Genomic DNA, 21,990 nt, shown 5'->3' with positions numbered 1-21,990 from the left:
TGAGCAGAGATTAATAATATGACATTAGGTATGTTGTTGTTGTTGTTGTTGTTATTGGGTTATTATTTGTTTAAATTTGGGTTGGAGGGGTAGTTCGTCCTTGAGGCACAGATCTGCATTGGAAGGTTCAAGACTGTGCTCTTTTTTATTAATTATACATATTAATAGGCATAAAAGGTTAAACTCTATACGTTGTAGTAGATCCTGTGAAACTGTATTAACCCTTTGCACTCGAGAGGTGACTCTCAGTCACCACTAGGTTTTCTTTAGGTTTAATTTCTATGGAACTCGAAATGTCAATAAAATGATTGTCGTTGAGGGAAAGATGACCTTCAAAGTTAATCTGAGCTTAGCATTCGTGACAATAGAGAATGCTAAGACAGCATCTCGAGTTGCTGATAGATACCAGAAAACAAAGCCTCGAGTGCAAAGGATTAATATCAGTAAGAACAAAGAAGGCAACAGAAGCAGGAAGAAAAATATCAGAAAAAGTTAAAACACTATGCCCAAATATTTACACGCGACCTCTCCCACTTCGGAGTATCTCGATTGATTTAATGGAATACCTTGGCAGCCTGGAGGACCCCGACGAGATAGGCGTGCTTCTTGGTGTTGTTTATGTAGTCGCGAAGTTTCTCGATGCCACGGTCGAACCTCATAAACGACTGATGATGTACCTGTCCGCCGCAACGAAGAATTGCGTGTAAAGCGTGACAACATATCGCCCGGGCGATTTTAATAAACGTCAAAACCGGTTTAAATTTCGTTGCGATCTCTCGCAACGTTCAATTTCCCAGCGTGTAACGAGCTTAATAATGTCCAATTAATTTTTACCTCCGAAAGCTTGTAGTCGCCGTACCACATGATCCATTGGCAACCGAAGCCCGGCTCGCGCATGCAACAATCCCGGTAATCGATAATCATTGCTGCAACGAATGCGTAGAGACACTGAATACTTCGTTTCTCTTTCTTTCTCTTTTTTTTTTTTTTTTTTTTTGTACGTTCCCATACGTCGAGGGATTAATTAACAGTGAAAGAATTTTCGAAATACGATACAACGGTTTCCAATTCGCTATTGATTAACGGGGTCCGCGAAGTGTTCATCGCGGAATGGCAGTTTCGCGCGTGTGCCAAGCTTAAACATTCGTTGGGAACAAAAGAATGCTGAAACAAGGCGTCGTTATTGTTCGAAAGGAAAATGTTTGATTTTCCGGAGGGGAGACCGTCGAAAGGGGGGTGTATTGTGAAAGTGCACGCGCGTTACCTGGCCACCAATTGTGCCCGGCGATTTTAGCCCACGTTATGACTCCTGGGTGTTGCTCCTTCAAAGGCAAACGCGACGCATCGGCGTCGCTCGGCTGCGGCGACTCTTTCGGTCTCTCGATTACCTTTTTCACCTGCGCCTCACCTGTCGACACAAACCAGATGATTCACGCACGGGGGGGAACAATCGGGATTCGACGTTAATCCTTGGACAGAGGAATTTGTTTCGTGTCAGTGATTTTAGATCCGACGTCATGTGAGTCGTCGAAGTTGAATGGAATTCGGTTATTCGCAGATAAAACGGGACCCTTTGTTGGCAGGACTCGTAAATCCATTTTAGATTCTCTTACTTCTATCTGTGAGATCAAGCGTGACACTGATGGGTCTGGTGGGTCGGTGACGGACAGGGATGGAGTCTCAACCTGGTGGACATTGCGTGGGATCTGGGAGCTTTCTTGGGTGCGTTGAACGAGGAGGGAACGATTGGAAGGGATAATAGAACCCTGAGGGGAGGAAGATACATTTAAATTACTGTTACATAGTATTTAATTGTATACGGACTCTGATTACTTAAAGTTTATCCAATTTTATTCCTGTACGGCGCGATAATTTATTAAGCTGCTTGATTGGAATTGTCTCTCATTTCGGTGACATTATGTCTGATATAGGTCGATCAGATAGATCGCGTAAATAGTATAAATTGACGAGCTTTATATAGATTTGATAGATCGTGCTGACATTTACGAAGAAACACGAGAGTAATCTAATTTATTTCATCGCATTCGCAGCGTCCTATTTCTAACAATCTCTCCTTCGCGAAACAATGACATTTACCTGGTCAAGCACCAAGGAAACTATACATACGTTTCTGATCCAGCAAGTATTTCTCGGTGACTTTCGAATTCCTCTCCTTCAGACAGTTCAGTCTCTGTTGTATTCTATTCGGGTACGGGTAGAACTTGAATTCATCGAGCGCTGCACGTTCCGAAAAAGAAACCACGCGTTACACCCATCGCATACACGTAAAAACTTTTATCTCTGAACTTACACTCCAGCCCATCCGAGAAATTATTTTCAATCCAGGACGAGTACGGCTTCGTCAGGGTGCAGCCCAGCCGTGCTCGTAGAATCTGAAGCAAATTCGACGCTGACTAAGGTTCCCGTTTCGAAACATTGCTACCACCTGCTATGAATCGAACCGAAACCATAGAGATATTCTAAATCGAGCAGGGGAGCCGTACTACGGCTAAAAAGAGAAAGAAAACTGTGGTACCCTGCCCGTTCATTTTCCGCCAAAGCATTTTTACATCGTTTTCATGTTAAACGCGTATAGGTGACAAGAATTTTCTGCGAAGAATTAAATAAATTAATTCCGATGGCGATGTGTTATAGAAAATTAATCTGGATGGGATTGGTAAATTCTGGAGAGGTCACAAAAATAAGTACCGACACGATTATGTCATTTCTGATTGTATAGAAATAAAATTTCAGCATCGCAGGAACATTTCGCGATTATTAGCCTGGCAGATTAAGGTGTTCACGGTAAATGGTTATCGCATATGCTTTTAATATGTGTATTTTATATTCCCACTAATAAAGGCACAGTTATAGATAGACCACCGCAGTTTTTCTCTGTTTCTAACGACATTTCGACTGACGAGCAGGTCTATGTCTCCCCTGATCTATTTTTAATATCTCTATGATTGGAACTAGCGTAACGAGACGAATGAAATAAATGAGAAACCTGCATAGTTGCGTCAATGGCTCGACTCCGCGCCACGTTCGAGTTCTGCATCAGTCTGTAGTGCAGGTTGCATGTGAACGATTCGATCTGTGTTTTTTCGTTCAGCTGAAATGACGGTAATAACCGGCAATTACGCGGGGAACGCGATCCTCGTGGCGGGTTTTAATGAAAATAAAATATAAATAAAGAATTCATATTCACTAATGATATACGAGCTTCTCCGATCCAGTAAACCCACAATTTTCCCGCCTCAGACAACATTCCCACATGGTCCGCATCGATGATTAATGCTGCAATATTATATAGAAATTGTTTATTCAGGCCATGGACGCCGGGCGAATCGGCGTTTGAACAATTATCTAAGCTTCAGCTAACGCGAGGCTTTCTCGAATGTTTCAAAATTACGCTACTTGTTTATAGAAAACAGAATTATCCTCTCGATGCACGCTTTGCGTGAAACGGCAATAATTAATAGCTTTTTCGTGGGTAAGAAGGAATTATCTCTGGTGTTAATTAATTTATTGGTTTCTATAAACGGTAACGTAGTTTCGATATAACCCTTTCGACCTGAATGTTTTCTATTTGAATTATATTTCTCTTTGAGAGATTAATTGTATCGAACTAGGGTTGGCTGTAAATCAAATTTTCACTTTTTTTTTTTTTTTGAACTTATATTCCTGCGAGTTTCGATTATAATTCGTCAAAGGGATAATTGCTCGACCCAGAGTGGATCGTTAGATCTGGACTTACTTTTACAGGGACATGGAATTTACGGAAAAAAATCAACGGAGTAATTCTTATAGAATCAGATCTTAAATCAAGATACAACGAAAACAAACAACTTACCTGGCCACCATCCTGAACAAGATCCCCACACCAGCTTCCCAACGAAGTTCTCCTTGCTGATTTTCGTCGATCCCCGAGTCACCCTCTTCAGATCGTGATATTCCTCGTCGTTTTTGAATATTTTTGCTCTTTGCGTGTGATTTTTCCCAAACTTCCTGATAGACGAGGCGTTAACGTTCCCATTCGCGGTTACCTTGTTCCTCTTCACCGAGGTCTGCTTTCCGTAGCAGTTCCTTACACTTTCCGCTGATTTGCATCGAGCATCGTTACTTTTCCCACCCAGAACCCTCCTCTCGCTGGCCACCTTGTCACGGCGAACCAAAGAACACTTCCGTCGATTGCATTTCGTTCGTCGTCGACGTCTTTTAATCGGAGACGTCTTTTCCTCGTCCTCGGATCCGACGTTTGAATGGTTCAAAACAGTATAGGAATCGCTGGATCCAGGGTTCGTTTCAGGATATTCGGGTCGATCCTCGTCGTCGCTTTTCGCGGAATAATCGACATCGTCGGTGGAGGATTTGCTCCCAGTCGAGATCCTCTCGGCCAATGGGAGCGTGTGGACGTCGTCGAACATCGTCGTTTGGCCCGAATGGACGAAGGATCCTTGTGAATTTTCGGATTCATGCGCTGGGTACGCGTCCTCCGTGTCCGAAGTCGATGGTGATTCCTCGATTATTGGGGTGTGGTTAGAGGATGCCGACTGAAAATAAAAGGGGCGAGTTGTGGAAGGACTTTGATGTCCTCGAATATTTTTTAGGAATATAGGAATATTATATTTTTGTAGAGAGTATTTAAGTAAGCTTTGATTAGTTCGTTATTGTTCGTTAATTGGTACATTTAATCTTTGATGATTTTGAAGACGAATATCTGACTGGAGGTTGAAAATGTAGTATATAGAGTATTATAATGAAAAGTATTCTTAACGAAACTCTGAAATTTATCCTTTTCGATATCGTGTATTCAATACACTGTATTGTTCCTAACGCCTGACTTTAAGTACACGCAATTTGTATTCTTTTCTCCAGCACGTGTAAATGCAATACATAAACGAACGGTGTGTATCCTTCGGCGACATCGAGCAAGTGTAAATAATACAAATTGGCAACAACAGAAAAGAAAATGGTTATGACCATACCTCGTAATAGGTCGTCTGAAAATGTCGACCTCGGAGATCGTTCATCATGGATTCCCTGTCCTCGCGCGCGTTCGTCGAAGGACGCAGATCCTGTTCACGATATTCCCACTGGACGTCGATGGTGGTGTCCCCGTTGAGGACTTTCTCTTTCCCCCGACACGCTGCAGCAGCACTTCTGCTGTAAGACGGCACGATCTTCGAGGGATCGACGTTTTCAACGATCCTCGCGGGTCTTCCGCGTTTGGTCCTTCTCTTCGTTCGACGTTTACCCACCAGCCTGTCGCCTCCGCGACTCAACTTGCGATCGGGATAACTGTTTCTAGCCGCGGTGGTGGGCATTTGGAAGATACTCGATTGCATCACCGCGCTTTTCTTCGCGTGCAGCGACCTGGAGGTCGAGGAAACCTGACGAGCGATCCCTGGGAAAACCTGGACGTTCTCTATTCGACCGTAACAAAGATTCGCCTTCATCTTGAACTCCGAGTCCTCGCGATTAGGTTCTACCCGTTTCTTCGGTCTTCCCACTCTCCTCTTGCACGATTTCCAAAAATGATCCACCGTCGCGTTCCTCTCCGTCGTCAACGATCTCATCCTTTTGTCGCGGCTGGTCAGCTTCAACGAAGACTTTCTGGCAGCTCGCGACGAGGGCATCCTTGCGACGAATTCCATTCCATTGCGATCGTTACGATTCCCGGGAATCGGGGAATTTATCGAGGGAAATTCCTTGGAAACCGACGCACTCGTTCTCACGGGCGACCCGTCATTCGAGAGCGCTGCGAACGAGACACTTGTCTGACGGGGCTCCGAGATCAAACCTAATTCCATGGCGCATACTAAGGACCAAACGCTGCGCTCCGCCCACGACTTCAACGAGTCCCCTTTGCCTCGACTCGTCCTCCCTGAAACCTGTAACGTAGCTGCTATAGAATAGTCTGCAAGGTTAGGGGATTGTTCAGGTATTACCACAGGTGAATAGAATGTTCCAATGAATATAAACCTAAACAAGCATTACTGTTCGGTAGAGATGGGCATTATTTAGATAAAAAAATTATTTAAATAGAAAATCGAATAAAGATACATAAATCGGATAAAGAAATGTATTCGAAGTAAATGTACTCGAAGGATAAAGATCATTTAAATTATCAGCGACAATGCGAAACAGTGTTCGCCGATATACTGTGATAAACCTAGTGCTGACCGAGGGTCAGCACTCGAGTGCAAACGGTTAATTCGTGACCAACTTATTAGGAGGTTGCATTGAAAATCGCTGTTTATGTATACGTGGATTTTACTGAGAATACTGTAGACAATGAGTGCCGTCGTATATTATGAGTTGTTAAAACCACTTGGGAAAAAGTAGTAGCTTTTGAGAGCAAATATTTCGATCGATACTTTTGTATACATTACTATTGAAATAAATGCTAAAAAAAAAAGAAAAAAAAAAAGAACATGAAAAAACAGCGGCTTTTAATGCAACCTCCTAATATTACGTACTACGAATAACCTGCCAATCATACCAAAGTCATATCGAACTTCGTATCAAACTTCGACCCTGCGAGACTCACCCAACGCACCTTGCAGTTTGCCTCCTGGTCTCAGTTATTACGACAATCCTCGCACGCGAAAACATCCCCCAGTTTCGTTGATTACTGGAGGAGGAAGCCGCGGGATCGACCGTTGGACGAAAGGGAATCCTTAATTGTCCGCGAGCGTCGAAAGGCAAGGTCGGGGGTGTCGGCCTCGATTCGCGCCCGTTCAAGAAGCTCGATAGGATGCGACGAGGGCGGTTGTTGCGCGGCGAGCCGAGAAGGAGAGACTGAAATTGCTTTTTAAACAGTGCCGCGAAGGGTCGGGGGGATGAAAAAGGAGGGGATAGATTCGAGGTATAAGGGTGGGGCTGTGCGAGATCCCCACGTGGCGCCTCGAAAGGCATTTCTCGAGGTCGCGGCGTGCTTTGCCCCGGGGTCGACCTGATGAATGGAAACGTCGGTATTATTGTGTTTACACGCGGGACACACGGGTACCTCTCTCGCTCTCTCGCCACACTTGGCGTGGAAACATTCATTCATAAAGCGTTCCGCGCGTTCCTCTCACCACCGCCTGTCCCACCGCCCCTCGAACCCGCCGCGTTTCTCCCCAACCCCCGCCTACGTTTCGCGCCGCGCCGTGCCCCTCTACACGAGGGTATACAACCCTCCGTCGAGTGTAGAGGGGTAGCACCGGTGTGACGTAGCCAGAATTACGACAACGACCTGCTGATTCGCTTATTTTATCCTCCTCCGGGCCGTGTCCACTTCTGGCTGGTCTCCTACCGCGCTGAGCCTGGGATCTCCGTCCTTTGACGACCCTCGCTCCTTCTCGCTCGAGAATCTCCAGCGGGTCTTCTGCTACGGGTGCAGCCGCTTCGTGGGTGATTTTCAAGAATTTATTTCGAGAAAAGGGTGCTTGGTGGGGTCTTAAGGTATTTGGACGCGTTTGAGGCGGCAGCGTTTTGTCAAACTCTTTTGATAGAAATTCACCGAGTTGTGGATGGAAATATGTTTATTTAGGCCGATTGCACACGGGCGCAACGGATCAGTTTTAAACCACTCTGAAAGTAGTTGCGACTGTGGATCTAGGTACCACAAAGATAGTGGAGTAGGTAAAACAAAGAGCGCAAACGGTTTGCGACACTAATTTAAAATCGGTTGAGCCCGTGTGCGTTCGGCCTTATAGTAATAATTCATGTATTAGTAGGGCAACACTTATTTATGTCGCGAGAGTGGTATCGTTATAGAAGCACGATTTGAACACACTCTACGATCACCGAGTCCTACCATTCGTCACCTTCTTTGACTTCTTATTCTCGAGTTATTAGCTTTCAGGATTCTTGAGTTAGGAGTTCGGGAGCTATGACTTCTTATTCTCATAATTCTATTTGTTATTTCGAAAAAAGAGGTGATTGTTAGGATATTAAGATATTTGAACGCGTTTGAGGCGGCAGCGTTTTGTCAAACTCTTTTGTTAGTAATTGACCGAGTTGTGGATGGAAACATGTTTATTTATAATAGTAATTCATGTATTCGGAAGTCACACTTATTTATGTCACGAGAGTGGTGTCGTTATAGGGGTGATTGTTGTTAGCGTTTGCCAAACTCTTTTAACATGTTTGTTTATAGTTGTAATTCATGTATTAGAAAGGCAACACTTATGTCACGAAAGTGGTATCATTATAAAGCAAGATTTGAACCCACCCTACCATCACCGAGTCCTACCATTCGCCACCTTCTTTGACTTCTTATTCTTGAGTTAGGAACTTTAAGGATCCTTGAGTTAGGAGTTTGGGAACTTTGACCTGTTATTCTCATAATTCTATTTGTTTGATCCCCTTCAAATTTCTTTATCCTTCCCACTACGTATTCATAATTTTGCAAAGCTTTGCAACCCCACCTCCTTCAGCCTACTGTTTCATTCCTGGATAACCCCTTTTACGCGAGGGTGTACCGTACACCGTGTAACAGCCCTCCACTGACTGTGTAGGGGTAGCAGAGCGGTGACGTAGCCAGAATCGCGACGACGACCTGCTGATTCGCTTATTTTGTCCTCCTTCACTGTGTCCACTTCTAGGCGGCCTGCTCTTTTCGCCGCGGCTTGGCTCTGAATCCTTTGACGAGCCTCGCCACTTTAAGCCGACTTTGCCAGGGAAAAAGGAGTCTCTTGGTTTTTCGACTCCCGGTAAGGTTTTATGGCTCCCGACCGGACGAAGGACCCTTTCGGCCGCGAGTGGACTTCAGTCCTAATTCGAGGACCGTTCCGGTGTTCCAGTGGTCGGCAACCTTTTTACCTAAATTATTGCGACCTTCGATCCGAGAACGTTGCGTGTGTTCGGTGCTGATTTTTGTAAAGTTCAGAATTATGTTATGTTTATCTCTGAGAGTTTCAGGGAAGGATCATTTGCGTATCTTATCTGTGATTACAGGACTCTAAAATAACGAAAGGTATCGGAATATACATTCCCGTCTTTTATTGGGATGCTTTGAAAATTTTAAAAATTGAAGATAGTTTCAAACTGTGAAATCTGACTTAATCTGAACGGAATTTCTTTCTAGAGGTCTGTGTATTAGAACAAAATTCTGTTTTCTCTGATACACAATTTTTGTCCAAGTCCCAAGTGTTCTTTCGTGAGAGGTTTTCACTTTATCGAATAGAACAGCTCCCTTCTGTACGGAAATTTGTATTTCAAACGCTTTTTACCATCGATATCGATATAGTTATTTCCTTTTAAATATGAAATACCTGCTCCTTTCGCCAGGGAAGGTTATCGATCCCTGCGCTGTTCAACCTCGTCTCGGACATTCAAGATGGAATGTTTTTAATTATGAATATCGAGCTGTTCGATCAGTCTAATTTGAGAATTCTCAACAGAATCGTTTACTGCGAACAGGCAAGTTCCTTTAACTCAATAAGCTTAAATTTCAGAAGAGTCTCGGATGATCCTAGAAGTCGAATTATATTTGATGAAAACATCGAATATATTTTTGCTCCAACCGAAATGTAGGTTTCGTATTCGATTATAGTTTTAAACCTTTGAAACCAAAAAAATGTTTATTAACCGACCCTCCTGGAAAAAAAGTTTATCAACCCCTTTGGCGTAGACGGCTATATATGTGTTCTCGAGCGATTAAAGAGGGATATTGAAGGGTTAGCAAAGGATGAAAGAGGAGAGGCGAAACGAGAATACGCTTGGAATTACATAGAAAGAAGAGAACGAGGGAGAAGGTTCTACTTGGTCCAAGTATAGGGCATGAAAGAACTCGGTTGGCACAAAAATTCCTAATTCCCTTGAATTTTCAATATCACGCGAGCTAAAAGCTCTACGAATTTTGATTATTTATTTCTAGAGAGGGAAATCATTAAACAAAACATTGTCAGTACTGTTTGGAGCTGCAACAATGATACAAGAAGATGCGAGGTTTGTATGATCTAAGAAAACTTGATAAGATTAAATAGCTATTAAATTTAATTATCTTACCAATTATTCTTAGATCTAAATTAATTTTACGTCTCTTCACATCGATTGGAGAACAAAGTATCGTTCTAGGATTAAATTACACGTTCTTGCTCCAGATACTTCCAATCGAAATAAAGCAGTACGTCCTCCAAAGAAATTTAGTTGAATGTCATAACTATTTGACAAATTATACTATCCCACAATGGGATCTGTATACATATAGCGAGAGGTATACCTCCACTTGGATTTAATACGTTCACGCAAGGATGACCCAACGATGCAACGAAGTGCGACTTGTTAAGCATTCGCACCCTCCTGACGCTCCGACTATTATTGCCAATCATATATAGTGGTTGGGCTAAATAAAACATTTATAAACTTTTCCACTGGTGTTACGATTTGATCAACCCTTTGTTGTATAAATTTCATTTTATCTTTATAAAGGAACTTCCCCCTATATTTTGTATATGTCCATGAATTAATTCATGTTTCAGGTAAACATTAAGTAGCTCGATTTACAGAGCTACTATATAATCTCGTATGGAAACATCACGAGGGAACCTTATTTACATTATGCAATAGGATGGCTAGGGACTCGCACAGAAATACAAAGGAATTATTTTTTTTTTCTTTATTCATTATTACATGTATTAATTGAATTTATGTGGTCGTTAACGATGAAGGTATCAATAGTTCAGTCGGAGAGGAATTTTCTCTTTTTATATAAAATCACGGAATTTGTTTTGCCCGTTGTTAGTTTACGATAGGAATTTTTAAATAAATTATTATTTAACGAGTTCCATATATTTTACCTTTATGGAAGCTCTCCGACTGCTTTTCGAGCCGAAACTTTTAATTCAGTATTTTACAAGTAAATATTACCAGGATATACTTCTATCGTCAAATAAAATTAAACAAATATCAATTTCATTGATTTGCACAGCTCGTCGGTATCGCGGTAAATATCGGGGGAGCATCGGCATACATTTCCTCCGTTACTCTCCAAAGCTTTCGTTACAATATATTTTATAATTACGAATTTTATTTAAATTAAAAATACATATAATTGCGATTAACTTTGGCAAAATTTCATTGGCGGGCAAAATAAACGGTTCGGAACAGCCTGGCTAACTGACTGCCGATTCTGAAACGAGGAGGCTAGGAAAGTTATAAACAACAATCACTTTGGAGCATGACTTTGGAGTACAAGGCGTTTTGGAGCAAGGATTTGAAGTACAAGAGGCTTTGTAGTACAAGGCGTTTTGGAACAAGATACATCGAAGCAGAAGGCGTTTTGTAGCAAAACATTAATATTGCAAATGCCACAGTGGCTACGTCCAAACAAAATTCAATATACAAAGGTTCCCTTGATCCCAAGAAGTTTTCAACCAAGTCAACGTCCACTTCTTCCACTAACGTGGAAAGCGACACGGAAAATTGGGCCGTGCGTTTCGTGGCGAGTACGTCGCCGGCCGCAACAACCCCAGCGTGTAACGCGTAACGCGTCACGGTAATTTACAGCGGTTGGTTGTCTCCGCTCTGTTGCGTACACGTAGCAGGGAAAGGGCGTCAACCGCAACGAAGGGCCACTCTCTCTCGCGGATCGAAGGAATGCCTCCCTTCTTCTTCTTCATTCTTTTTCTTTTCATTTTTCACGTCGAGAACGCGGCGTTTCGAAACGCCTTTGGAACGCGACGGACACGCGAGCACCAGGGTCGATTCGCGCGCACGCGTCGATTCCCTGTAATTCGAGAAACTCGGGGCTCGCTCTGCTCTCTTAATTAGCGGCGGTCGACTGAATAACACGAAAGGGGAATCCCGGCGCGCGGTCGGTTGTTGACCATTCGCCGTGCCTCGTCCACCGAACCGTATTATTACGCGTCTTCGAAGATACCTCGAAAGGCAACGAGCCCGGCACGCGATATACCGAGCGTTACACACCCTGCGTACAACCCGTGTGCGCTGCGTGATCTCGCGTGACCGGGGATCCAACGCGCGATCTAACCCGGGGACGCTCGCGCGCTCCACTGATATCGATTCGGATCTCGAGGAGGAGGACTATTTTATTTGTGCTCGAGAAATAGATCTTTCTTGTTATATTCTTAGTATTTAACCATCTAGACACGGCTATTCTACTTGAATTCTAGTAGGTTCTGTTTTAGAAATTAAGCGTAGTAAACTAGGGTTGGCTACAAATCGAAGGAACACAGGTAAGAAGGAATAATTTGTCTCGGTGGAAATAATGTTCATTTTTTTTAAAAATATGTTCCTGTCTCAATTGTAATTTGGATAATAGTAACCAGATATTTACTGGGACGTGTGTGTCTCACTAGGGTCGAGAGGATTAAAGGGAAACCGCATGAGGCCTCCAAACATTAAATGTATAACGTGATTTTTGTTCACAGGGAACAATCTCCCTATTTTTTTTTAACTTTGAGAATAGTTTAAGTATGTTTTAAAATACATCCGGTAATTTTTGTAAATCTACTGTATTTCAATGCCTTGATTATGAACTAAAAAAATGTAACGATATCATTGTTTAAAGTATGTATTTTATTGCTTGTACCTGCACAACAAATGCTAGAAATTGATACTCGGTAATCGTTAATTACAAGTGCCAACTAACGTGCAGCTCGAGGCAATAACGAGTTGTCAACTATCGCCTGAAATAGCGATTAACGATTAAAAATCGATCGGTTCGTGATCCGAAGAAATTGTCGAGGGTTGCTCGTTTCGTAGATAGAGTTGTGTTTGTTCGTATTTGCGCGGCTACGTGTGCGCGTTCCGCATAATTGGAGTTGGAGAAGTAATCCGTGATTGATTCTCCCTCGTTCATCCATTACTAACAAATAATTGCCTCGTGGAATTAAAAACTAACAGTTATCGATTAACAATTAAAATTCTATTGCAGTTCATTGGAAGATTCATGTTCAACCAACTTCGTCATTAATTTCAGATAATGTAAGTATGTATACCGATGCATGAAGTTAATTTTGGGATATTACTCTGACAAATGTGTACTCCAAAACCGTTGTGGTCTGCCTGACGTCCGTGCCGCAAAGTGTCCGTTGGCAAAGGATTAAAATAATAAAGCGATCAAATAATTCCACGTAATCTACGATGATCCTGTTTTCCTACCCGTAAGCGGCGAACAGACACGACTGGGTAATTTACACTGCCGTGAACGAGCTACTGGACACTTGCTTAATGCAAAATGAGACAAATTGACGCTGTGAAAGGAGAATTTAAGAGAAGAATTTAAGTACGTTATAGACCCATTTCTAGGAGATAAAATTGAGGTTCAAATGAAATGTTAACCCTTTGCACTCGAGGCCTTTTTCCGAGATGTTTCTTAACATTTTATTGCTATGAGTTCTAAGCTATCGAGACTTTAGAAACAGGTAATCTTTACCTCACCAACAATCATTTTATTGATACGTCGAGCTCCGAAGAAATTGAATCTAAAAACTTTGGGTATTGTAGATTTGCTTCGTGAAACGTAATGGTGACTGTGAGTCACCTCTCGAGAGCAAAGGGTTAAATAATAAAGTTGAGTATTATATTCTGCACTCACTTCTTTGATTGCCGATTGTGAATATTCCCAGATTGATCAAACTAATAAGTAATGATTTCTCACCAAAGAACACTGTAAAAATTTGATAGTAGTATCGTCGATTGTTTTATATTTTACACAGTGCAGGTGTCTCGACCTCCATTACCAGACATCTCTGGGTGCCAGTCTCCTGTTTATAAAACACGCCGTAATCGAACAAAAGTTCCTTTCATGGAAAAATAATTATTCTTGTTTAACAAGCTAAGCCTCCAATAGATGGAAACTTTCGTGAAAGTTACAGACTGCCTGTAGCAGTGTTGGTGAGAGACGACCGTCGATACAAAGTGTCGAGAAGCGCGCGATCGCGATAGTTCGCAAAGTACCCGGCTGATAAGTATCAATGGCCACTGTACATACATTATGCATTAATCCGTTCATGTAAATTTACGCGACGATTTTTAATTCATGACTCCAGAATATTTCAATGTCGAACTGTTTGGGTATAATTGAGATTAAAATTACTGTGGCCAACGCATGTTTATCATACATGTAACTGCATCTTTGTAATCAGAGATAGGAGAAGTGGACTAGTCTACGAATAAAATTGATTTTCTGTTACCATAATTGTTCCCAAAAATAAAAAATAAAAAAAAAAAAAAAAAAAATCGCTGTTAACAAATGAGTGATTTGAAGAAGTTTAAGTATATAGTACAGTGTCAACTTCAACAATATTCATGGAGTATATAATCGATGAAATTGATCTTCGTTTCATTTTGTTCGATATCGTCGAATATTTCTGTTTTCATCTTCGATGCGTTTATTACACGTTGTCTCTATTTCCTTGTAGAATTAATTTTCTAGTGCCCCTCCTGCCTGATGTAGATCAATTAATTAAAAAAAAAAAAAAAAACGATTAAATAAATTATAGAAATTAGAGTCCCTCGATGATTAACAAGCACATCCAGGATGTTGTCAGGGTAGTCGTTGAACGCCTCGTAATTCCATAATTTGCGCGAACTTCGACCGCGATAGTTGGCGAAGCCGCGGGGTAACGGCATCTAGTACAACGACTGGGGGGATACGTTCGTGTTTACGCGTACTCAGCTGATATGAATGGACTAGGAGCCCCGCGAGCGAGCGTACGTATTTGTGGATTCGGTCATGACGACTTTCAGTATAAATTGAAACTTCTCGAGGGTGTCTCCCGTCGGCGGTGGGGGAATGTCAAGGGGCGGAGGACAAAGAGAGGCTAGGCGCGTGGTTTGCACGGGACAGGGATGCAGAACGCGAGTTCGCGAGGTGGGGGGAGAGGCGGGAGAGAGAAGGAGAGCGAGGCGAGAGGAAAGGAGAGAGCGGTAGAGAGATCAGCGAAGGGTACAAAGCCACGAAGCTGGGTCAGTTCCGTTTAGTGCGAGGCAGGCTACGATTCCGTTTGGATCTGTCGCGGCTTATGCCTCGGGATCGCTGCATCGCGCGATCCCTCGACAAAAGCACCCACGGAACTCCATCCAAGGGCATACAGGGATTCGAAGAAAATTCCCTCGAATTCCATGTCTGGTCCGTTCGTAAAAGAAGGATCTTCTCGGACATCATCAATTTTTATTCTTCGCTGTTCATTGACGCTATTCGAGAATTTTATTTCTTACTAAACATGTGTCTATATGTAAATTGAATTATTAAGATACGAATGGAATTTAGAATTTGGGGTTTGGTACGTAGTGGGGTTGTTTTCAAAGGAGTTCATTTTAATTAAGACCTGTTCGATTAGTAACTGATTCTATTATTTCCTTCATTAATCGAAAGTTGATGTATGAAAAGTACAGTTTTGGTTTTTGTAGTTTAAAGGGAATTGTACATCTGATCGGTAATTTAAGGAACTCACTCTCCTTTAGCTTGAAAGAATGTAGAGGGCCATGTAATGAAAGAAGGAAGAACTTAGCATGGTTGTTGGTTCCGGAGTAAAAAATTAATTATGATGGATGCGTTTTTTCAAAACACGAGCCCACGTGGGCTCTGCGTCGCTGGTTAGAACTTCTAATGGGCGCGGGATGAATGCCCTCCTCGCTGGGAGTTCGTCGATGAAGACGTTCGAACTCGTAGAACGTGTTCCTTCCGCCTTCCCTTTCTTACCGAAGGCCACAAGAGCTCCAGAAGTATCGTGGAAGAGATAATTTAGTTCAAACAATAGATGAGAAACATTTTGATGGAAGTGACTCCGTTTCAGGTACCCCTAACGCAGATTTATTAAAAAAGAAGGAAACTAAGTTCAAAGGGGTGGCAATTTGGGAAGGGGTCAGGCTCTGTCGACGAGTCACGTTCAAAGGTATCCTAGTCACACTTCTAACTAGAAACTCTTCCAATTTTGCACTTTTTCTTCCTCGTGGCCGTGCAGTGGCGATGGTGATTCAATTCCAAGTAACCCTAACACAGATTTATTCAAAAAGAAAGGGATGGTAATTCGCGAAAGAGAGGATTCACGTTTAAGGAATCCTGATCACGTTTCTGACTAGTAAATTTCGCTCTTTTTCTTGGTCATTGCGGTGATTCAATTTCACAAGTACTCCTAATGCAGATTTGTTCAGAAAGGGGGTGGTGATTTGAAAAAGGAGACGATTCACGTTCACGGAAACCTAATCGCATCTCTAACTAGTGAATTTCGCTACTTTTCTTAGCCATGGCGGTGCAGTGGTGGCGGTGACTCAATTTCACAAGTACCCCTAACGCAGATTTGTTCAGAAAGGGGGTGGCGATTTGACAAAGGAGACGATTCACGTTCACGGAAACCTAATTGCATCTCTAACTAGTGAATTTCGCTCTTTTCCTTGATCATGGCGGTACAGCGGCGGTGCTCCAATTTCGACCATCCCTAACTCGGACCGATTCGCCAAACAAGACCATTCCTTGATCAGTGTTTCGTATCTGGAGCATTTTGGCCGTCTCTGAAGGCCAGAAAGGGGTTAAGTTCGAAGGGGTGGCAATTTCGAAGGGTGGCGGGTGCGCGCAAAGAGGTGGTCCACAATCGAGCTATCCCGGTCGCTCCTCTGACCGTAGAGCTTGCCCAATTTTGCGGTTTTTCTTTCTGGTGCCTGGTAACACCCCCTGCACCCCCGCCCGTCCGCGATTCCAAACCTTTCCAGGCAGCCCTTTCTCGCGGTTACACTCGCATCCACGTTTCGTCGGCGAACGCATCCAACCTACATCTATTCCTCCTGGCCCCTTTTGTCGTTCGCCGGACCGCGTTCCAGGCCTTTGTTTGGCGGACAACGAGCAGGTAAACGCGCGCAAAGAGGGCTGCGGGTAGGGAAAAAGGGAGACGAGGCAAGGAAGCACCGCTGAGAGAGGAGAGAGACGGAGAAGCGAGAGAGGGAAACGTGGAAGAGAGGGCTCCACTCGCCTAGCAGCGCAGCGTGGGCTTTTCTTGTATTCTATTGATTTTTCCGAAAGTTCGCGTGGTGGGAGTCTGGTCGGGCAGCAGTGTGCGAGAGCTCGCCAGGAGCGTGTTTGCGTGAGCTTCGACGACGGTATCGTCTTTTCTTTCCATCTCACTCTTTCCTGCGGGAAACAGTCAGCTCCGCGCCATCGTTTTCCCTCTGTCCTCCAGGTTTTCCCTCTCTCGCGCTTCCACCTCTCTCTTCCACTCCCCAGCCCGACTCGCTCTGCGAAACCCTCTCTATCCAGAACACGGTGTCCCTCTTCCTCCTTTGGCTATCGCTTCATCCAACCGCATTCCCTCTTCGTCGTCGGCTGTTCTCGTCTTCCTTCGTTCCCTACACGCGTCTCTATCGGTCCCTCGCCGCCGTCACTGTCCCGCCATCGCGTGAAATCCACCCTCGACCCCGCCGGCGAGCTGGCTAGGTATATATACACGTATATATACACGGGTGGCCAGCACCCGCGCGCGCGAACACACACACATACACACACACACATAAACACATAGGGCTATTCAAAACAGGAGCGTGTTAACTCTTTGCGGCACAAGAATTTTTGATGAATTTTTTTTTTTTTTTTTGGATCTTTTTTGAACGATGCAAAGGTGGAGCGTGTAATGAAATCATGATTTTCGTGTTTATTTCGGGGATAATGTTTGCAATTCATTGCAATTGTAATAGGAGATAGCGAAGGGAATTGCTACAGACATGCACCGTTAGCTTTGTAGTTACAAATACTATAATTGTAATTAAAATACGTAATTTACTGGAGGATGTAAAGATCAAAGGGTATTGTTAAAGGGCGCTACGTAAAAGCACCGTTTACGTACAATAGTTAGATTGGATTACACATTCCATGTTTTATTTAAATGGAGGACAATACTCGCATGTTTGTATTATCACCTGATAATACTTCCACGCGGTAGATGCTGCTTTAATGTGAATCGTGTTGCTGAAGAACACACTGTCTCGAGGAATCTATTTTAAGTTCGAAGCAGTAACACTTCCGTGTATCTGTAGAAGCGGAAGTACTTCATTAGTCGAAAAAAAAGATTTCATTTTTCAGGAATGGAGCATTAGCAACAACAGCTCTGATGCAAATGTGTCGATGACAGAGAAATGTAGCAATATTTATATTTATTTATATCTGAGGGGGTGAGAAGTTTGAAGGGGTTGAACTAAATCGGTGCGAGTACTTTTCTTCATTCTGGGAAACTTTTTCTTTTAAACAGCACGAGTCGATAGTTTGAGAAAAGCTAATCTTAGAGTATATCTTCCAACCCCTCGTTTATTTTTAAATAAAATGGTGGAGACGCGAGGGATAAATCGTCCAAGTGGTCACTGATGCTAGCCACTGTGCTTGATTGGCCATTTTCTAGGTGGTCGTACGACCAACCACCGTGCTATAAAGAGTTAAGGAGTTTGACTTTGACATTATTTATCGCGATAATTGACTTGGCAAGATTAACCATCGCACGGGGTAAAAATATCGCGTGGAGGAGAGTAAACCACGCCACACTGAATCCCGATTCGATCAGTTTGAAGCGAACACGATTTTCTTTTCACGCCAAGACACATCTATCTTGCAAGATCCGACTGCGAATACTCTGTTTCTGCTAGACAAAGTTCTTGTTCCTATCGAATAAACATAGAATTAAATATTTCACTCGATATCGTGTCTTGAAGGAATCTAGACCTGAATATTTTATTCGATATCGTTTATTGAATAAATATAGAACTGTAAGTTTTACTCGATATCGCGTATTAGATGAATCCGGACTTAAATATTTATTCAATATCGATTATCGAATAGAAGAGAATATTTATCTGCTACTAGCTGAATAGAAATTAGAATTTGGATTACGAAATTAAACACTTTGCAATGGATAAAGAAAAATTTATCTCCTAGATCGAATAAACTATTATTCCCCGATTTTATTCGTTGTTGATCATTCTTTCTTCTTATCGTCTTGTGAAATATTTTATTCTACAATTTGAATTGAAATTATTATCTAACGTATAACAGATAAACAGCCGTTTATCTTTTATTCGTTGTGGAAATTTGTATCTAGATGTGAATTCTGCCAATCTCTGGTATAGATCTCTCCGCTTGAACAGGTGAAAACGACGAGGAGTGTACTGGGCCATATGATCGTCGTTGAAATCTCGTTTTTAAGTTTATGGGCGATAGAGTCGCGTTCCAATTGGTTCGATCTCTTCACCCAAGCAGGGATGATCAAAGGAGAGATTCAAGATTAATTCTGTGAATTTCATGGTAACCTACTAACTGAATCTCACGTTCTACACTACATAAACATACTGAACACAAACTAATGTACATAAAACAACTATTAAACCACAGTTTCATAATGTAAATATTACTCTGTATCTGTAGGTACGAATGAATGTTGTTCAAATTATTATTAACTCTGCGTGTTTACATTTTTAATAAATATTGAAATTAGGTGTCACATGTAATATATGAATATTTTTTTCCTTTAGACTTGAAGATGACCAGAATACAATCAAAAATGTTTGTGTAACGAATAGGAAATTTATTTAGCGAATTAATTTTTATACGATGCTTGTGGGATGTAATTCTAATGTTTGTTAAAGGATTTATTGTTATTATTGGCGAGGCAAAAATGAATATTCTCGGTTGGGAGTACACGCAGCACAGTTCCTGGGTACAGCCCTGGTATTCCATCCACCTACATCGTGTGGCAGGGTCACCGCATGCACCACCACACTGCTCAGGTCGTGCATACGTGTGCGCGTACGTGCCCTTCTACAGGGTGATTGCGAAATACCTGATCGTACTTTGCCAGTGAATTCTACTTACGTTGATCAATAACATGGGTCCATTTCTCGGAAAAAAAAAAACAGTTGGAATCTCCATAATCAACCCTCTATTTCACAATATTTCCAAATAGAAATTAAAAGAAAATAATTCCAGGAAAGTTTCCTTATAGGGTTGGCATTAGTACCTTGTCAGCCATTTAATGCTCAGATGAAATATTAGACAAATAATTTTTCCTTTGGAGGATAAAATAAATTTCATGCAATGAAGGGTTAAAAATCAATGGAGTGTATATTGATTCATGGGGAATGAGTATATGATGTGATTTACACTGATACACATGTTATGAGTATGATTGAAGATAGTAGGTGAGTGACTATAGAAGCAAAGAAGCATTTGGGGGAAGTGAAAGAGTAGAAACGACCTGTTAACTTGTTTTCTTCGGGAGATTATGCTTGAGATTGAATGAAAGTGAAGAGAGTGCATTCGATGGATGTTGTTCCAGCAAAGAGTGCAATGTCACTCTGTTTACACTGACTCAAAATGCATTTGGAATTAATGAATGAAAGTTACAAGTCTAAGCTTATACTTGAGCCTCACGTTTACATAAATCACAATTCATAGTCACCTATAGTCCATAAATAAATATACATTCGCTTAATTATTCGTTCTCTCCACCCTGACAAATTCTACTTGAATTTCTTACACCTTTCCTTCTTCAACCACATCGAACGAAAATAAACAAATAAAGTAGAGACAGTGACTTTCAATCAAATAAACATTTAGATTTAGCACAAACAACTTGGTAAATCATGTTTCTAAGTCGATAAATTGGGGATGAAAAGGAGCTCACGTAAACGCAGGAAACGTATCCTCTTCGAGTTATGAAAATGGTTTTTAATGGTGGCAAAGTTTCGTAAGAATGCTTCTGCGGCTTGTGGCAAGGTCGCAGAAAACCGATATCAGTCGCGACGTGTCCCTTGATTAACGAAATTGCTGGCAACGATGTCCTTCGAAAATTCCTCGCGAGTTTCGAATTTTTTGCGCGAAGGGATGATACGAATACACGTATTGCGAACGTGAGACACGTTGCAACCCCACAAATAAAAATCTAGGGGACTCGAATCGGAGACAGCTCGCATACCGTGCCAAACTAGGCGTAATTGTTGCTAAAAAGTGCCCTATAAATCAACAGGCATGCGTTGACTAAAAATCGAACTGGAAGTTGGTGGGAAAGAGTCTGGATCAATTTTTGGAGTATAACTCATTGTTCTTCGGATATTAATCAGCTCTACTTTGTTATGGGAATGTTTCAGGGGTTTGAGAAATAATGTAGAATTCATTTTTATTAATACTGCGCTCCAGCTGAGTCAAATGCTTGCTGAACTCACCGCAACAAATAAATTATGTTCAGTATATTCGAAACTGTCATTCGTACAGGACGTTTTCATACATATATTACAAACTTATGAAATATACGAATTTCCAAATTTTTGTACCTTTTTCATATATGTATATGTCATGAGCTTATAATATGCACGTATTTACACATTTTTTAGCTCTTTTTCGTGCATTCATCGCGTTTATAAAATGTATGAATTTTCGTGCATTCGTTGCGAACGTACAAAACGTATAAATATTCACCTTTCTCTTATTACCTTTTCGGACTGAGAAATCTAATACAAAAAATGAAAAATTCAATCGATCACAATTGGCAGATTAATGGATAATCGGAATGACTGATAACCAAGCCACCATAATCACGGATTTCGCGTCGCCCAATACCGAATTGGGGGGTGTCACGATTAGTGTGTCGTTAAGTGAATTCGCTCATTCATCAATTAAATACTAAATTACGCGACATCGTATTCATATGGTCGCGACTGATATGGATAGTCAATTTTTCGTCGGGTTAGGGTAATTTATCAGGATGGAAATGTCAGTATTTCAGGTTACGATTAAATCTGAAGAAAAAGACGTGGTTTCGATTTGTTATGCGATGGGTATTTTCATGCAGAATGGTCACTACTGGACTGCGGATCTTTATGCAAAATAAAATCTTCGTGAACGTGCCTACAAAAATTGAACCTAAATAGGAATTTATTTTATTCTGCAGATATTATAACATGAACTTTACTTTCAATCTTTTTTATGTTTTTGCATATTGTTTGCAATTTGTAGTTTCTTGCACATTAAAATTTTCTATAAATGCATAAAGATCCGCAGTC

The 21,990-nt window shown here is 41.8% G+C and overlaps 1 protein-coding gene across 6 annotated transcripts in view; it reads right to left on the bottom strand.

Moving 5' to 3' along the window:
- Nucleotides 1-21,990, bottom strand: part of LOC128873836 (uncharacterized) — a 154,427-nt gene that overhangs the window by 5,132 nt on the left and 127,305 nt on the right. For 4 of the 6 annotated variants that reach the window (XM_054117734.1, XM_054117732.1, XM_054117733.1 and 1 more), the window contains 9 exons: nt 4,989-5,894; nt 3,854-4,553; nt 3,209-3,297; nt 3,008-3,112; nt 2,312-2,393; nt 2,128-2,238; nt 1,265-1,408; nt 835-926; nt 567-677 (listed from right to left, as the gene is read on the bottom strand). In XM_054117734.1, coding sequence (XP_053973709.1) covers nt 567-677; nt 835-926; nt 1,265-1,408; nt 2,128-2,238; nt 2,312-2,393; nt 3,008-3,112; nt 3,209-3,297; nt 3,854-4,553; nt 4,989-5,894 — 2,340 coding nt within the window. Of the gene's footprint in view, nt 1-566; nt 678-834; nt 927-1,264; nt 1,409-2,127; nt 2,239-2,311; nt 2,394-3,007; nt 3,113-3,208; nt 3,298-3,853; nt 4,554-4,988; nt 5,895-6,553; nt 7,399-21,990 lie in introns of those variants that run through there. The other 2 variants (XM_054117735.1, XM_054117736.1) reach the window with 2 other exon arrangements.

The sequence above is a fragment of the Hylaeus volcanicus genome, chromosome 3 (genome assembly GCF_026283585.1).
Source record: "Hylaeus volcanicus isolate JK05 chromosome 3, UHH_iyHylVolc1.0_haploid, whole genome shotgun sequence".
Taxonomy (NCBI): domain Eukaryota; kingdom Metazoa; phylum Arthropoda; class Insecta; order Hymenoptera; family Colletidae; genus Hylaeus; species Hylaeus volcanicus.
This window is presented reverse-complemented; position numbering and strand designations above follow the sequence as displayed.